This window comes from Malaya genurostris, chromosome 3, assembly GCF_030247185.1.
Source record: "Malaya genurostris strain Urasoe2022 chromosome 3, Malgen_1.1, whole genome shotgun sequence".
NCBI lineage: Eukaryota > Metazoa > Arthropoda > Insecta > Diptera > Culicidae > Malaya > Malaya genurostris.
Genome location: NC_080572.1, coordinates 130,455,222 through 130,474,377, shown reverse-complemented (window position 1 = coordinate 130,474,377; position 19,156 = coordinate 130,455,222). Strand labels below are relative to the sequence as shown.

The following is a 19,156-nucleotide window of genomic DNA, read 5'->3' as shown; positions in this document are numbered from 1 at the left end:
GACAGGATGAGAGATGTTCTCAGCAAGATTGGTGACAAACAGGTCGATGATAGAGTAGGTCCCTGATCTGGTAACATACGTTGAACTATCCGGACTCAGGATATTGTAGTAGTTGTTTTGAAGGTCGTCGTTCAGCACTGCTCCATTCCGATTATTTCTGGAATTTCCCCAGGCTTGATGTCTGGCATTGACATCACCGGCGATGATGAATTTAGTTCATCCTCTTGTCAGCTTCTGCAGATCATTTTTTAGTTGTGATTGAGTTTCTTGGTTCTGTCGATGAATTTCGTACCAAAGCTCGGAAGTACAGCAAATTTCACACCGCTTCTGACTGCAATCGCAACACCACCGCCCCTAGAGTGGGTTCGATCCAGGCGAATGATGACGTAGTTCGGTATTGAGAAGGACATCTTCGGTGACAAATGTGTTTCCGTGATAACACACACATCTTACGAAGTCCGATACTTGCTTTGGACGCACTGAGCAGGCATTCCAATTCATCACTTTTAATGTTTCACACATCGTATTGCTCCATTTTCGTCTTGCAACCACGGAGCGCAGAGCACAAAATCGACGAAAATTTTCATCAACTCCGCAGAAGTAAATAGCGGAGTGCAGTTTACAGTTGGATCATCATCAGTAGTTTTGAAACCAGGTGGCGGGAGAATTGGATCCGGTAGATTATTCACCCTGGGAAAATTCACTGGGTCCAATGGCGGTACAGGTGGAACCTTATTCTTCGATGGTTGTCGCTGAGGTGTAGTTTGTTTCCTTATTTTCAGGAACTCAGCACGTTTCGGGCAAGCTCGTTCGGTTGTTTCGTGGAGCCCAGCACAGTTTGCACAGCGGGGGTAGATTCTCCATCCATGGCTCACACGTTGGTAGCATGATTCGATCCGCAGCGGTTGCAACGGCTAATCATATGGAAATTTCGAGCACCATACCTGATGTGTAGACATTCCATGCAGTGAGTTAGATCTCTGCGTTTGTTGTGTTAGGGTTCCCATTTCACGTCCCTTAAGCTGCTTCAACATGGTCGTACCTCTCTTGAAGTGAATTAGGTACAATACGTCTCTGTACGTGCGTTTATCCTCTTCTCGACGTTTCATTCGAGGAATTGCCAGAGCCGGTTTTTTAAGTTTTGATAAGGTGTCCACTAGTGACTCTTCGCTGACTAAAGGAAGTCCTCTGAGTACAACTTTGCATGGTTTTTCATTCGGCTTGTCATAAGTGAAAAATTCAGCTTTCGTTTCCTGGAGATGTTTCATTACCAGATCATACTCGTGCTGTGAGTTGCAAAGCAGCTTGGTCCCAAAGCTGCATAACTTGAATGTTGGTGCGGCATTATTCATTGTATCCGGATCGGCATCCGGATTGGTATCAATATTCAGTGAAGCATAGGTGTTCATTGTAGCCACTGAAACAAGGCTGACAGATGATTCTCTGGAATTTGTAGTTTTCTTCCACTTCACGGACCGTCCCGAACTGTCTCTCTCACAATCGGTCGCTTTAGGCGGCATCTTCTCCAATTCACTCGTATGTATCGAAGGTTTAACTGTGTACTCGTTGAAAACAAAACACAGAATCAGAGTTGCGACCTGAGCGTTTAAGGTTTTTAACCACGCAGAAGGTGCACTCTCCGAAGCTACTGGTTGATTAAATCCTTCCCACGACGTCCGCTTCCATCCAACGCACAAAAAGAAATAAACGATTTTCGCATTTTTTTGCATAAATATCTGTTTATTAATCTTATTTTTGTGTATTACATCAACATTTTTCAGTACAAGTGTTTTGACCCTTTGGCCTTTCATCTTTGTTGTTCATACGATTCGTTATTAGTTACTCTTGTTTTACATACTAATGTTTAATCATAATATTTATTTTAATTATTTATAAAATATCTACCTACTTATAACTATCCCTAACCTAATACGTACAAATTTTGAATTATTTGTGTTTCAGAGATTGAGCAACTCTCTTCAAATTTCGTGCAGTATTGTTCGAATTTTTGTTCTAGTACATCCAGGGAGGCTATCTCATGTACTTCACTAGTCCTTGGCCAAGGGGGTAGATTTAGAATCATCTTTAAGATCTTACTTTGAATGCGCTGAAGCCTAAGTTTGTGTGTTCGTGCACAGCCTCCCTGTTTGGCGGGGCACAGCCTCCCTGCGTATTCAATTGCGGGGTAGATGATTTGTTTATAGACAGCCATCTGATTCTTCAGGCACAGTTTAGATGTTCTACAAATCAGCGGATACAAGGACCTGATGAGTATGCTGCATTTTTGAACGATTTTGTCAACATGTGACCTGAATATCAGATGTCTGTCAAAGGTGAGTCCTAGATAGATAACTTCATCGGACCATTGAATGACCTCATCACCGAATCGTATTCGGCATTCGTCTGATGGAACAAGTTCTGGAGATCTTGAATGTGGAAACAAGATAACCTGAGTTTTTGCTGCATTGATCACAATTTTCCAGCTTGTAAAATATTCAGTTAGAGCGTCCAGACCTGTCTGTAGTTTATTCTTCAGAGCATTAATGACACGACCTTTGTAAAGAATGGCAGTATCATCAGCAAATTGTGACAGAACACCACCACCCGGAAGAGATGGGATGTCTGATGTAAAAATGTTGTATAGAATGGCACCTAGGATACTTCCCTGAGGTACACCAGCAGGAATAGTAAATCTTTCTGAAAGTGCATTATTCAGAGAAATCTGGAATGCTCTATCTGCAAGATAATTTTTGATAATTTTAATGAGATACATGGGAAAATTATACCGATGCAGTTTAAACACCAGGCCATCGTGCCACACATTATCGAATGCCTTTTCAATATCCAATATCGCCATGGCAGTCGTTTTGGACACTGATTTGTTTTGCTGGATGACGTTGTTAACCCTTGTGAGTTGGTGGATGGTGGATCTTCCTTTCCGGAACCCAAACTGTTCTTCCAGTAATATATCCTGTTCATCTGCGAAAGCAAGAATTCGCCTTTGTATTGACTTTTCAAACAGCTTGGATAGGGCAGAGAGTAAGCTGATGGGCCGATAGCTCTTGGAAAAGGAAGGATCTTTCCCCGGTTTCAAAACTGGGATAACTTTAGCTAACTTCCACATTGACGGGGAGTAAGCAAGCTCCCAGCACCTGTTAAAAAGTTTAGCTAAGAAGACAAATGAGCGAATACTCAAATGTTTCAGCTCAATGTTGAATGTGTTGTCGAAACCGGGGGCCTTCATATTTTTGGATTTTTTCACAATAGCCATCAGCTCATTCGCAGTGACTCTACTTTCCTCCGGAACCAAGCTGTCTGATTGGTCAACCTCAGCTACGCTATCAGCAACGGCTCTTTCATGTGGACTAACAATGTTGAGTCCTAAATTGTGAGAACACACAAATTGCTGGCCTAGCGCATTTGCCTTCTCTACTGGTGTGATTAAAGGTATTCCTTCAGCTGCGTCCTGGGATGACATCATATGAGGAATTTGCGAATTTGTTGTACTTGAACCGTCCTATCACGAGCGACTGTGATTGAATGCTGGAAGGAAGATAGGGCCGCATTGATTTCCATCGGGGAATCTATTGGCAAATAATAAGTTGGTCGGCGATTTGTTGAAGTTGGACCCAACGTCAATATTACTGGAAAGTGGTCGGAAGATAGCTCGTTGAAGACAACCGGAGAGCTGTCTATGGCGATGTTGCTGATAAATATATCCAAAATGGAATGAACTCCTGATCTGGAAAGTCGCGTTGGTTGATCCGGAGCGAGGATGTTGTACTATTCAGCTGCGTAATCTTCGGCAAGTACGAATCCGTTTCGATTCTGCCTTTTGTTTCCCCACAGCTCATGCCGTGCGTTCAGGTCCCCAGCAATGATGAATTTGTTCTGTCGTCGAGTGAGCATAGCTAGATCTCGCTTCAATGACGCACACGTACCATCTCGAAGATTGGTTTGTTTGGGGCAGTGCGCTGCAATGATGATGATGGGTCCCATCGTCGTTGTAATCTCAATTCCGATGGCTTCTATAAGTTGCAATTTTAAGGCTGACAGAAGCCTGTGCTGAATGGATCGTTTAATGGCAATGGCAACTCCCCCTCCTCTGGTACTTGTCCTGTCGAGCCTGTGAATCCTGTAATTGGAAATAAAAATAGAAATTTCAGGTTTAAGATGAGTTTCAGTTAAAATAGCAATATCGGCATTCTTCTCTTGGAGAAAGTCGGATAACTCAGCAGTTTTGCTCCTGAGTGAGCAAGCATTCCAATTTACTACAACCAACTCATTTTTGGAATATCCCTCATCGGTGGGAGCCGTGGGAAATTAATTTCATTCTTCTGTGGAACATTCTTGCGCGTTGATTGTTTACGAGACGCCTGTTGTCGAATTTTTGTGAACTCAGCACGTTTGGGACACGATTTGCTAGTAGATGGATGGTCGCCATCACAGTTCACACATTTTACAGCGATGTCATCTAGTGGGCAATCGTTGGTATTGTGTGAATCGGCACATTTCCCGCACCGACTTTTCATGTGGCAATTCCTCGCTCCATGGCCGTAGTTCAAACAGTTCGTGCACTGTGTTACATCCCGATGTACCGGTTTATACTTTTGCCATTCAATGATTATATGAAATAATGATTTTATGGTTTTCAGTTAACTCATGGTGATGGAGCCCTTCTCCAGATGAACCAAGTAGAGTTGATCTCGATACTTTTTGTCCGTGTGATGTCGCTTCATTTTAAACACCATCAAAGGCTTTATTCCAACCTCCCACAGTGCCTGCTTTAATTCGATTCCCATCATGTCGGGTGTTCCTCGAAGTACAACCTTCATAGGTTTATTGGCGGCAATATCGTGTGTGAAGTATTCCGCTTTCGTCTGCTTTATGTACAATTCCACTTCTTTGTAGTGGTTCAAACAAACGGAACAGTTATTTTGTAGCCTTCAGTACATAAACGGATTGTTGCCTGTAGTCCTTTACTGATCAGTGTGTTGAAATCCGATCGTAGAGTTGGTGGGAATCCCTTCAGGTAGAGAAACGGTTCCTGCAGTTCCTCTTCGACATCAACTGGCAGATCAGCGTATTGATTGTTACTCAGCAAACGGTCGTTTACCTGTACATAACTTGGCTTCAGACGCTTAGCATCTTTTGGATCCTTCTCGGATCTATGGTAGGTAGAAAGCTGCGAATAAAAGATAAAACAAAATCGAAATTAGTCGTAGTAGGTTATTCGTCTATCCACATCGAGTGTTAGATGACGAATAAACGATTTTCATTTTTTTACATTAAATATTTATTGTTTCTTTTGGTTACATTTCTGTATGATGTTACATGTCAAATGATGTAGCAATGTTACTTTTCATCTTTTAATTTACGGTAATTTACTAGTTAATAATTTTTTATTAAATTTCTTTTTAACGGTTTAACTGTCAGACAGTTTAATTTATAAAACTAAACTACAAACTAAAACTACAACAAAAATTAAAACAGTGAACTAATTAAAGGGTATTCAGAAATAAAAATGTGGAACGCTTCACGATTTTGCGTGTCACCCTTGCGCAGGGGCCATGCTAATCTTCTCTGTATCGTTCCAATTTTAGTATATGTCCAGCCGAAGCTAGGACAATAAATGGTTTTCGACCACGGTTCTCCTTTTATAGGTAGTCAGTTGAAGATATGTGCCTGACTACCTCAAAATCGTCGTCCTTGTGCGAAAAACCCAAGCGAAATTAAAGAGTTTTCCGCGTTGATTTCAAATTTCGAGAAAACTTTATTTTTTAGTTGTTTGTGGTTATCTCACACTATTCAAAATATTATCGTAAATTTCTGATCATATTTTTGATGAAAAAGGGAAAGAATTATGTTGCTGTCATTATAACAAATCAAGATATTCACGGTTAAGTTCTGCCCATTCTTCCATATGGCTAATTTTGAAAAGGCACCTCATAGTAAAGTAAGTCGTATTCACGACAAAAAGCAAATTCCGACAAAAATCGATTCGCTCTCTGTATTAGTTAGTAATTTAGTATATATGTTCCTTTCCCCCATTACACAATACAAGTAGGTTTACAATTTTCCCTACACAAAAATCACAGAATTCCGGAAGCAAATGATGTCTTCATGGTAATAACCAAATCATGTAGTTATAATAGGACTGAAAAGTCACCGCTTGTGGCTGAACACCTAGTTTGAATCTTAATAATTTTAACTCACACACTAAGATTCGATTCCGTTGTTCGGTAATTTTTTTGACGAAAACTTTCGGTAATCATTAGAAATCACCGATATTTCGGTACATGAACTTCATTTTACAACAATTATGCAAATTTTTACGTTTTTATGTTTACGGACGAATAGACGAAATGACGTGGTTTCGATTCGTCAGTTTTATGTTGCGAATCAATCGTTCGAAAACATTGAAAAAAGTTTAAGCGATTGCCAACAAATTTATTTTCGAATCTAAAGGTGATTTGTAATCAAATCATAAATTTATGTTTTGCAGAAAACATTTAGAAAGCATAGCAGTATAGTAAAATGCTGTTTTTTTCTGGCGAACCTTCGAATATATGCGCGGTTCCAAGTTTTTACGCATCAAATTTTACATCTATTAGGTACTTTATGGAAAATACGCTATGGGCAAACATGCTTTATTTTATATTATATGCATGATTTTACCAATGTAATAAATATGAAGACTATCGAAAACATGACAAAATTGCAAGAAAAATGCAACATATTTTTCGCATATACTACTGATCGGACTGCTTTTTTTACTTTGCACGAAGTTTAATTTGAAAATTTCATTTACCGACTTGAATAAAATTGTTCCTGAATGAATTGAAGTGACAATAATGTTTTAAGGAAAATGTTTCAAAGTAATATTAAGAGTGCATGCATGGTACAAGTTGTTTTCTTTTTAGTCCAGTTGTTAGTTTGGGTAAGGAGTTTTATAGAAGCTTTAAAAACTATGATATTACTTGCCAAAAGAGACACTTATTATAGTTGTCATAAAACAGGTAGTGATTGAAAAATCAATTACAAAACTCTTATCAGAACCATAAGGCATTCGAATTGTTACTTGGGATGGTACAGCGTGCTGGTATTAGAGTCTTCATGAAGCAAGATGCCCTGAGTATAATTCTCGTGGTCTGAACGTCCTTCCTCTCACAAAATAATTCATTCCAAGAAACTGTCGTCACGAAGCTGGATAGTGCTGAAGATTAAATATTACACCAACAGACTGATGATTGGCTTTTAACGGTCAAATGTTTCTGCGAGTTTCGAATGCTAACTGCTGTTAATGACGACTTTAGGCCATATAAACTGTTGCTTATCACTTATTTAACTCGTGTCAAGTTAATACAGAGTAAGAATTCTTAGTTATACTTGAATATTATGAACAAAACTAGCAAAAGCGCAGAATTAACGATGGCGATCTAAGAAAATTCTGCGAACAAACTAACGCTTTGTCTGCTAGCTGCTCGAGAGAAACTAACCCCTGCACTCCTGTTACTTCTGTAAAATCAAATTCCTGCTAAATAACTTTTAATTGGATTTAATAGAAATGGTGCATGAGAGTATATCAACCAGCTGGATGAAAAATAAGTCTGTAATGATTAATATTCAGCATGGAATATTTTTTCATGGAATTTTCATTGCGTATTGCTATGGCTTGTTAAGAGCTGTTAAAATACATGTCCCCGTTACAGCAAAACCTTCATTCAAATAAAATTGAACAGTTTAGGGACCGTTCATTAACCACGAAGACCAAAATTTGGACCTTTTTTATCCCCCCAGTTACCGCCCCCCCCCCCCCCACCCATGTACACTTTAAACAAAACCTCCCCCCCCGTAGACAATGGAATCGTTCATAAACCTCGTAGACCAAAATTTGAAACTTTTTTAACAATGTGTTGAAACTTCTTACTGGACTATTTTCTTTAACTGTAAGTATAAATGATATTACACAGAAGTAATTTTTATTCAAGATCTAAATTTAAAATTGTTTTGCGATATTTTTTTCCAATGTTGGAAAATAACTATCGAACTGCTCAAATGTGAAATTTTAAGTGAAAATAAAATAAAATAATAGTGGTCTAGATAAATTTTGTTTTTCAACAAGATGATACTGAAAGTCCCAAGACGAACACTGTAAGGGCACGTTCAGGTGTGTTCTAGTTCTAGATGCATAATTTATGTCAGTTTTAAAATTTAAATTTAGAAATTATAACAAAACAAACTGGCAGCCCCAGCAGAGTGTTATCTGTGTTTCAAATATAGAATATATATATATATATATATATATATATATATATATATATATATATATATATATATATATATATATATATATATATATATATATATATATATATATATATATATATATATATATATATATATATATATATATATATATATATATATATATATATATATATATATATATATATATATATATATATATATATATATATATTCTTTATAGTTTTCTTATATTACATTTTGATGAGGAAAAGGTTCCAATCAGCTTTACAGCCCTGTCCAAAATGTATTCCCTCCCCGTTAGTTTGTATCAGGCCGAATTGGCTCATGTGCGCCATATAAAGGCCTCTTTCAATATGAAGAAATTATATTGTTACCCAAGTTTTTATTATTTATTTATGTTGGTTTTCTTACCTTTGGTTATGGTTTATATCTTGTTTTACCTTAATTCCAATGGTTCTATTCAACTGTGTTTCGTAAGTAACTTTTGATGTCATTCTACTTTATTTCCACTCCGTACTTTTGCTGACATGTTATTTTGTTTCCTTAAATGTAAGAGTTAGTTGAATGCTGTGGTGTTTTTGTTCTTACCAATATTCCATTCCGTGTCGTAGTGTTTCGATTTAATTTTTTAATTAAATCCATCATATTTTCGTATTGTTTTTGTTAATATTGTAATTCTTGTTACTATATTCTTGTTCCTGGTTGTTTGTAATACTTTTTGTATACTGTTTGTTTATCATGTTTTGTGTGCTCAGTCATCCATTTCCAAAAAAAGAAAAGGGGACCAAAACAGGATAAGTGGTTTTTTAATGACATCTTTGTAAGGCCGCTCATCATGACTCATTTGACGGATATGAACTGAGGACGCGTTTTTATTTAACGGAAATTAACACTTGGGTTAATATTTTTCAATATTATGTTAGTTGTTATGTACTAAATTTAAGTATAATCGAAAAACTACATTATGAATAAGTTGAAATAAGAGTACAAAATATGATCGATTAAAAATATAAGAACTGGCAACTGGGCTGAGCAGAGTTGTTCAGTTGATTTTCAAGACTTAAACCTGTTAGAAGTTTTCTAGAGCGATCTAGTCCGAAAACCCATTTATAATTTGGAGGCTGAACTTCTTCCAGATTACTAGCTGTTTGTACCGAATCTATTTGGCTACCAAGACAACGATTCCGGATATATAATAACTGGCGACGAGGAAATTCGGTGGCGTGAGTTGTTCATAGAAATCCTGGTTGGAACTCTCTACATCTGGTGGAACTCTCTTTCTCGCGGTGAGGCAAGCTTAGTGTGCTCTGCAAGTAAGCAAATTACTTTCTAAACTAATAAAAGCCGGTAGGAATATTTGCTGCGGTTTTTTTTCTAATTTTGGAAAATTTTAATAACTAGGACTGTTACTAATATGTATACAATTATTATAAAATTATACAACATGGTGAACGTTTTCGTTAATATTGAGCCGTATCACACAGGTACTTGCTTCAAAAGTTGGGCCGAAAGGTTGAAATATTTTTTTATTGCTAACAAAATAGAAAATGGCAAAGATAAAACAGCTTACTTAATAACAATTGAAGGCTCAGTAATTTTCTCACAATTAAAATTCATGTACTCTAGATAGATAGAAACAACTACTTAAAAGTATTTTTGTAAATATATTTCAGATACCAATTGAAAACGTTCCCATTCTGGCGCATCGAACTCAGCTCAAAACAATCAAACATGCGAACATAATGGTTCGGCCAAATATTTTGATAAATGTCAGCCATCAGAAGGATAAAATGAAGAATATAAAGTTGACACCAGCTGAGGAGAATCCAGGAATAAATCAACCCTACAGTATATCCGTATCGAACAAATCAACGGATAAGCGTTTATCTGGCGAAATGGAAGAAGAATTTCGGGGTTTCCCGGAGGTTAACATGGATACGAGGACAAGGAGAAAGAGAAAAGTCGACGAAATGACCATTGAATGTCCGCGTCGATCAAAGAGAAATAAGAGAACCAAACGTTTCGAAGATTATATCTTATATAATTCATAAGTTTAAAAGAATGTTATTCTTTCGAATTTAAGTAAAAAAATGTTGAATTTTTATAAATTATTTGAATTTTTTAATGATATAATTTTCCTCTTAAGTGAGAGGGACTGTTATGTTCTAAAGTATAATCGAAAAACTACATTATGAATATGTTGAAATAAGAGTACAAAATATGATCGATTAAAAATATAAGAACTGGCAACTGGGCTGAGCCGAGTTGTTCAGTTGATTTTCAAAACTTAAACCTGTTAGAAGTTTTCTAGAGTGATCTAGTCCGAAAACCCATTTATAATTTGGAGGCTGAACTTCTTCCAGATTACTAGCTGTTTGTACCGAATCTATTTGGCTACCAAGATAACAATTCCGGATATATTATATTAGTATTTCTATATATGTAATAAATTATTACTATCGTTATCTTCGATTAATCCTTGACAGTGTTGCATACCATCCGTTCAGGCAATTTTGAACATCTGGTATACACTGGCTCACAATCAAAATGTATTTCGACAAATTTGATACAACGCACCCAAGGGCACGGTATAATGTATATTATACATACACACAAAAACACATACATACATACTCACAGACACACGCATACACATACATACATACCTACATGTATTCCACAAGCAAGTATCATAACATTGAGTTACTTTTTCTATTCTAAAAGTTTCTAACTAAAATTAGTGTGCCAATAGTCATCTCATTAGTAGAGTCACCATGTTATTTTACCGATTACTCAACTTTCAATAAATGAATTGGGATAAAAACAAATACAAAATCTTTGCCTCGTCTCTAAGAAGCAATAGCGCATAAAAGTTGTTCGGAAATTGTTCAATATTGCTGTTTTAGCGACGTAAAATGCTCTAAATTTCATGTTACTCTTGAAATTAATCTATCAAACAGAGATAACAGATCTCACTCTAACTAATGGTTTTCGTATATGACATGACTAATCGATTTGAGATGAATGGGGGTAGCGTTACCTAATTTTTATCTCTTCTATTGGTCGATCGTTAGTCCTAAGCTGAAACAAAATTTCTCCCTCGCACTGACAACTTCAACGAGAGCTCTTCTCTTTCACATATATACACCACTGTTGTATAAAGTGTGCACGCATCATGAGTGCGTTTGTTTATTTCCTTTTACCTCCTCCACTGAATCGCACCAAAGTTTTAGAGCATTAGCTAATAAATTCTCTGAGGTGGATGCTTTCACAGAGGTGTACACGCCGGTGAGCACTCTGGTGTAAGGTTTTCGTAGAAGAAGCGAGGGCACGCAAAATCAGCAAAATAAAACAATTTATCGTTAAATTTTCGGTTTTCCTTGCAAATTTTTCATAGCAAGGCCAGATCTACTCTCTATTAATTAAAGTTCACAGAAGTGTTCGCTCACCATCACGCGCCAGTGATCACTTGGGTGTATTTAGCACGTGAGAGCGATTCGTGCGAAGAGAATGTTATTCTCTCGCACCAGCTTCTTTCAACACAAGCACGCACTCAAAGTCTGTCTCTCTGGACACTGCACTATGGTTTGAAAAGGGAAATTAGCGTGACAAAAATATTTTCACTATTAAATATTAGTTTTTTGTAGTTGGTGTCTTCACAAAAGTTGTTTGTTATCAAATGGCGCTCCTTTTGATATAAAATATTACTAGGGTGGTCCTTATTTAGATTTAAATATGAAATCTAACCTTCTTAATTGAGCTCAAAATGATTTTATTGTACAATAAAGTTGTAGGGAATTTTATTTTGAGCAACTTTGCTGAAAAAAGCACCTCTCTAGCTTTTCATTTGACCGAGTTACATCAATTGTCCCGGGTAAGAGTAGGGTGGCTCCCGAAAAATCGATTTTTTTGTTCTAACTTTTTTGTGAAACGTTCTATGGAAAAGTTGTCTTCAGAAGAGTTGTTGAAATAAATATTGCGCCTAATTTTGCTGAGTAAAGCTTTTTCATATGAGCTACCAGTAAAATGTTATGATTGTTTTTTCATCAAAAACTAGTCAACCTTCAAATATCAAAATTCATTAGATGCCAGATCGATAAAAATGTATCCTATGCGGCTACTGAAAGTTCATAATATATATATAAACATTTAAGAGAAAATTGGGAGGGTGTTTTTTATTTAACTCATTTAAATTAGTCTTAAAAATACCTTGAAATAACTCAAAAACATTGCATAACTTTTAAACGCCTTAACGTATTAACATACTTCCTTCAGCAAAATAATAGTATCAAGTTAGCCCTACAAGTGTTCCATACATTGTCCATTCGAGAAATGAGACACACAAAAACTATAGCCGAAAATAGATTTTTTGCTGAATAATTTTAATTAATTTATTACCAAAATAACTGATTCAATTGATTTTGATTCCGTTATCGTAATGATCGTATCGCTAACATTCAAAATAAAACATAAGACAACAGTTGATTACCGTTTGGTATGTATTGAATAAATTAAGCAATGAATTATTCTAATTATTATCTAAAACTAAACATTTTGCTTGTTCGGGTTAGTCTTCTGAACTTCTCTTATTTTGTTTGTTCGACAATGCCAAGATAGGGTCTGAAGATAACAGCAGCCTTTTAAAAACATCTTCAATGTTCGCGATTCTGCTGAATTTTTTAGCATAATGCTCTCTGAAGTTCCGGATACTTTTATTTCGAGTCTCCTGAGCTTCTTCACTAAGCATACCAATAGGTAAAATTGCGTGTCTAATTATCGTGGCTCCATATATCAACAATTTATGAGCAGTTGGTGATAGTGGATACCAGACATACAACGATAAATACAACGCTCGTATTTTCTCAGTGTGACTTTGGAGTTCGTCGACTTTTATTTTATCGGCTATTGATTACACTGAGAACAACGTGAAATCCTTCCAACAGTGTTATATCTGCTGTTTCTTTCCACTTGAAAAATTTCCGGGCCGTGTTTCCGTCGTTGGAATTACCTCCCGATGGCAATGGCTCACCGATACGTAGGCCCAAATGTTCTCTAAACGCAGTTTTTATATTTGTATCCCTTCCCTTCACGATCTTGTTCAGTTTGCTAACACACCAGGTGGGGGTTTTCATACGCAATTCTTGAATGATATACTGTAAAATATCCTTATTACTTCTACCAGCAATCATTAAATCCGTTAGCTTTTTGTAAGACAAAGCACTTCCTGAAACCCAAGTAAATCATTAGTTTGTTAAAATTAGTAGATTGTATTTATTCTAACCAAAACTCATTGTGCGTCGTTTTCCGGTTGTCACAGGCTATTCGGTACACAATTGGATGAGAAAAAAGGCTTCTCGGTACGATTTGGATAAAAATATTTGCGTTTCACTAACTTGCACCAGCTTGTTTGAGCTTTGGTTGTCAAGATAATGAAAATTTCTGTTGATATATTTATCATGGCCTCCACTTCGGAATAACCATATTACACAGTGTCTCTGTTGCTTAAGCTCAACTGAATCAGTTATTTTGGTAATAAATTAATTAAAATTGTTCAGCAAAAAATCTATTTTCGGCTGTAATTTTTGTGTGTCTCATTTCTCGAATGGACAATGTATGGAACACTTGTAGGGCTAACTTGATACTATTATTTTGCTGAAGGAAGTATGTTGATACGTTAAGGCGTTTAAGAGTTCTGAATGTTTTTGAGTTATTTTAAGGTATTTTTAAGACTAAGTAACTTTCGGAATCATTATAATTGGCTTCCAATTTAGGGATATTTTTTAAAATCTTCAGAATGTAAAAAAATGTGGAAGGCATCAAAATAGAATAGAATCAATTATTCTGAAAGAATCTCATTTTCCATTTTTATCATTCCCAACAAATCTAAACGCTTAAAGTAGAGTAAATTTGTAATTTGTCACAGTTTAGTGCATCCACCATCATTTTTATTTCGTAGTTATTATATGAACCTATGAATTCATTTCTAATGTAATCGGTCGTGTCATACAACCCTTTAATTTTTTCAACTAATTCACGTTTTCATCTTAATTCGAACATTGGGTTCAAATAAACGCGTTATCGATAATAGAACTTTTTTTTCCTACCCTAGATTAAACATAAAAGTATATTAATTTTATTAAAATGATGATATTCAGTTATAATATTCAGTCAACCATGCATGTCAACGAATATGAATATTTAGATAACGGGGGCATAATTTTACGACTTTTTCAAATTAAATTGAATTTTAGATAACTGAATATACTTGCGCAGCGTATGAATGAATATCAATTATTTTTAATGAGTGGTCGAAAATGGTTGACACTGATCTCTATCATCGCACCTCGATCCTGTTTCTTAAATCAACTGCGGACAGACATCAAATGCGCATACAGAAATTAAATGAATCATTGGAACTAAATTAACGAAAAACGTTAGCAAGGTGATAAAAACACTATTCAACGCCTAGCTTTCCAGAGCCATGTGTACGCAATATAGTTATGGGGCGATTGGCTTTTGCATAAACTGTGCAATGTTACATATTTTAATACTAACATGCAGCTGTAGCGAGCTTCAATTACTAATTGTTTGATCAAAAGGACTCGCACTTATATAACGTATGTATATGTATATCTTACCCGGGATAGTACATAATATTTTGAACTTTGGCACCATCCTTGTACAAATACTTCTTGTTGTGTTTTCCATATTGTCGAATGTTAGTTACTTTTGAGACATTACAATATATAGAAGAGATAGCCTTAAACATATTGATGCTTCTTATTTTCAATTATGTTGTAATTTTAACTGACAGTTAGAAAAGATTGCGATGCCATAAAATAGCGACAAAATGCTGCAAAGATAGCGAACGAAACTGTCATTCGCATGATTCAACCCCTTCGCAGGGATGCCAGGTCATTTTTTCAAAAATCTGTGATCAAACCCAAAACCTGTCTGTGAATATCTGTGACCGTTTTCCGTACCCCAATAGCAGTTCAAAATCAATTTGGTGAGCAAAAAAAAGGTCTCACTACCAACACGCTTCTGTACCTTTTTCCTCAACCGCTCTGTACTTTTTTGGTACTAAACTGTGATTTTTTCAAGAATCTGTGATCATTTTCAGAAATCTGTGAAAATCTGTGTCATTTTTAAAATCTGTGCAGAAAATTCAAAATCTGTGAAACACAGATTAATCTATGAACCTGACAACCCTGTTCGAGACAACTAGGGATGTCGTAATATCGATCGATTAATCGAGTAATCGATTAATAACCCAGATAATCGAGTAATATTCAATCGATTAGCTTAAAACTAATATTCGATTATTGAGCTAATCGAATAATTAAAAAATTCCCATTGAGCAATTTGACGTCTCAGTTACTCACACCGATGCAGAGTGCGCAGATCTATTCATATACGAAATTGGAATGTGTGCGAGCCGAAGTCAAAGTTTGTTGTGGGTTCAATTTTACACTGAGGAAAAACATTTTTGACTCATAATCATACACTGCGAAAAATGCATATAGAATTTCGTAAGCTATGGGCTAATGAACCACGTAGAAGACAGTACCATTACGTGGTATAGAGTTTCATGAACGATTTTATGTCTTTCTCAACTGTTCTCTTGGCATTGCAGTGTTGTTTATTGCATATATGTCTTCAATAATTGGCACGATGCGGCTCGACAAAATTCACTGGGTTGTTTCGACACACTCACACTAGCATTAACCTTTCAACTGCTGAGAATAGCCACACCAACATATTCGCACGTGGATTGGACTCACGACGTAAAATACACTGGTGGCGTGGTAAGACAGTTTTGGTTGTGTTGGTACTTTTCTCACGAAAATAAGTATGGCGCGCCGGGATTCAAGCATGTAAACATCAACAAACGACCATTTCAGATCTGGATTTCACTTCTAAGTTACTCCAGTTGTCGCGCAGCCTGGCGAATCTTTGGCACTAATTGAAAATCTGGACATTTTTTTCTTCAAGGGCTTGCAAGGTAACGCGAAATATAGAAAATTGTACACACATCCGATTCTGTTCATTTAGTTGGAGGAAGGATTTGACGGATCGCACTGTGGTATCTATTTCAGTTATTATGGATAATGGAGTGATTGTGCTGTGGGTGGCATTTCAAATGCAGGTGATGAAAACGATTGAAACATCCCGGAACAAAACACCGCGTTTCACTGTCAATATTTTCGCAAACAGAACCAACTCTAAATATTTCCATAAAAGCAACTCCCGGAACGTCATTTGTTTATGTTTTTTCTTCACGCCTCTCTGTTATTCCAAAATAAAATGACAAACGCACTAACACATAGAAAAACGTGATCACCAGGTATTTTACATCGTGGATTGGACTATTGAGGTTTCTATGCCCGGTGAAAAATGATTGGTGGCTCTACTGAAAAATGGGTGGCCAACACGTTTCCTGATGAAAACAAAACAATATGTAAAAGCGATTCACACGCAGCATCAAGCGGCTATCACCTGATTTGATCGATTACGGAACAACAACATTAATTGTAAGCAATTCATATAAAAGGACACTACGTCAAGTTCACGGAACTTTTTAATGTCGGATACGTGAGCAATATTCGGCCAAATAAAATTAATAAACCAATCTGGACGTCGACCGAAGTTGATTGATCGTCTGAACTGTGTTTAATGCATTCGTTTCCTGATGAAAACAAACCAATCTCATATGCATTTGTGGTTGTAAGTGAGCTGTCAGAGAGCCTAATAGTAATAATTGAATGAATGATCGAGTAATCGATTAATAACCCAGATAATCGAATAAATTACAATCGATTAGTTTCAAAATTATACTCGATTATTAAATATTCGAGTAATTCGAAATTTCCGACATCCCGAGAGACCACAAGCCCAGAAAACAAATTTTTTAAATTGACTGTTACAATGACAAATTTCTATTCGCGACCTAGAAAGAACGGTGCTGCTGTCTATTACCGTTTTTCATTGAGAAACACTGGTGGTGTGGATTGCTCTGGTTTTGCACTTTCGAGCAGAAATGCAACATTATGACGGTGTTTCCGACGACACGACCTGCCACTCGCTTTTAAAACTGTATCGCAAATCGAGCTACCCCTCAGTAACTGGTAATGTCAAAATGATATCTAATGAAAAATGTTTAAAATTGGGAACGCGGTCAGAGAAATTGTTTTCAAAATAACAGTTACAGTAACCCTAGTTACCATTGTTTATCTTTTCAAGGTAATCGTTCTCGGTTTCATTATTGCATATGCCCAATCTAGAGCATCTCAGAAGAATTGAATTGAATTGAGGAATTGAGAGTTTTTATGGCTTGCTAATTTTGTATTTAATTATATATTCTGTTCACTAATAATATGTATTCTTGTAGCCTCTCTTCAAAGTGCGTAAAGACCCGAAACTAACCATTTTGCGTTTATCTACGGCGTGATGCTCAGAGGGTGAAGAAAATCTCACCGTGAGACCAGAATGATCTTCAACCAATTGCATTGTAGTACTCAGATGAACAGTATGACCGCGAATGTTGGTATTATGCTGCAATTTTGATGATGTTGCTACTTGTTAGAATCATTTCGATCGTGATTGCAATTATTTATATACTTTCAAATGTACTAATCAGCATTCACAAATTTTATATGACTTTTTCACCAATATTTCAATTATATAAAAGTCCTACACAAAATAAATGTTTAGTTACCGGTGAAATATGCTGCGATTACAATTTAAATCAACTGTGATCTGCGCTTCGCTGATATGAATTGCATTTAATGATATATGTACGTAACTACTCAACCGTAGGTCGAGTGGCCTACGCTAAAATGCGGAAACGGAGTGTCCCTTTTTAATTCTTCCCTTATATCGAATTCATATAATGAGGCCCTTATTACCAGTATCACTACACGGTGAAAACCCTTATTATAGGTATCACTTCACGGTGAAAATCAAGTGAAGTGAATGTAGGTATTTATCACGAAAGTCGCTTCAGAGGAAAAAGTAATTACTTTTATGAGCTTGTGGTTATTACCAACATCACATAATTTTTTTGGAAAAATGATTTTTTTCACTACAGTGACTACTTCAGTGTGCGTAACAGTTCAGTAACAGGGAAAATCAAGTGAAGTGATATAAGTGTGAAGTGAAAGTGGAAGTGAAAACGGTTATTAGGGCCTGAAACTCTTTTTAAACGCCAGTAGAAGACGAGACAATCAGTGGGAACGACTTGACAGGGTATTTTGATTATTAGAATGAAATGCAAAATCGCGGTTCTGCACGTTAAGGAAAAAACCAAAATCCCGAAACGACATTATCATTCCTGTTGTCATTCAAATATTTTTGATAGATACGTAGATAGCAAACGAAAAATTCAGTGGCAATATATATACGGATATGTTCCATTTTGCTAGAGCACCATTACATCGCCATATTGTTAGCGCCATGAAAACTGGTTTATTCCTGCAATCAATATAATTAGCCTAACTTGAAATAAACTGTTTTACTTATAATACATCTTTTAAAGTATCACCTGTTTGTTTATTATGCTGTGCATGGTGACTATTTCGTAGCAACCACAGCAGTGATGCTTGTAAAATATATTTTCATTATTACCTAGGGGTCTTTCAATACTTCGGTAACTGATAGTGATCGCGCATGAACACTTTTTATTGCGATTTTTCTTCGAAGTGCCTGGTCGTGTCGTCGGTGTTTCATTGCCATTTCTGCTCAAAAGTGCAAAACCAGAGCAATCCACGCCACCAGTGTTTATCAATGAAAAACGCCATATGAAAGTTTAATCTGTGTGTGAAGTGAATGTAAACAAAGCAGGGTACTTTTTAACTCAAGTAAAATTAGTTAATTCTCTGTTTGC

General features: G+C 36.3%; 1 protein-coding gene and 1 non-coding gene across 2 annotated transcripts in view; both read right to left on the bottom strand.

The window, feature by feature from the left end:
- LOC131435166 (uncharacterized) overlaps positions 1 to 15,156 on the bottom strand; it is a 54,090-nt gene extending 38,934 nt beyond the window's left edge. Inside the window, exon 1 of the mRNA XM_058602776.1 lies at positions 14,910 to 15,156. Coding sequence (XP_058458759.1) covers positions 14,910 to 15,040 — 131 coding nt within the window. The 5' untranslated portion in view covers positions 15,041 to 15,156. The remainder of the gene's footprint in view (positions 1 to 14,909) is intronic.
- On the bottom strand, positions 5,521 to 5,627 carry LOC131439724 (U6 spliceosomal RNA). The gene has a single exon (XR_009231184.1). It is a non-coding gene; the product is annotated as a U6 spliceosomal RNA (small nuclear RNA).
- Positions 15,157 to 19,156: the final 4,000 nt, after the last annotated feature.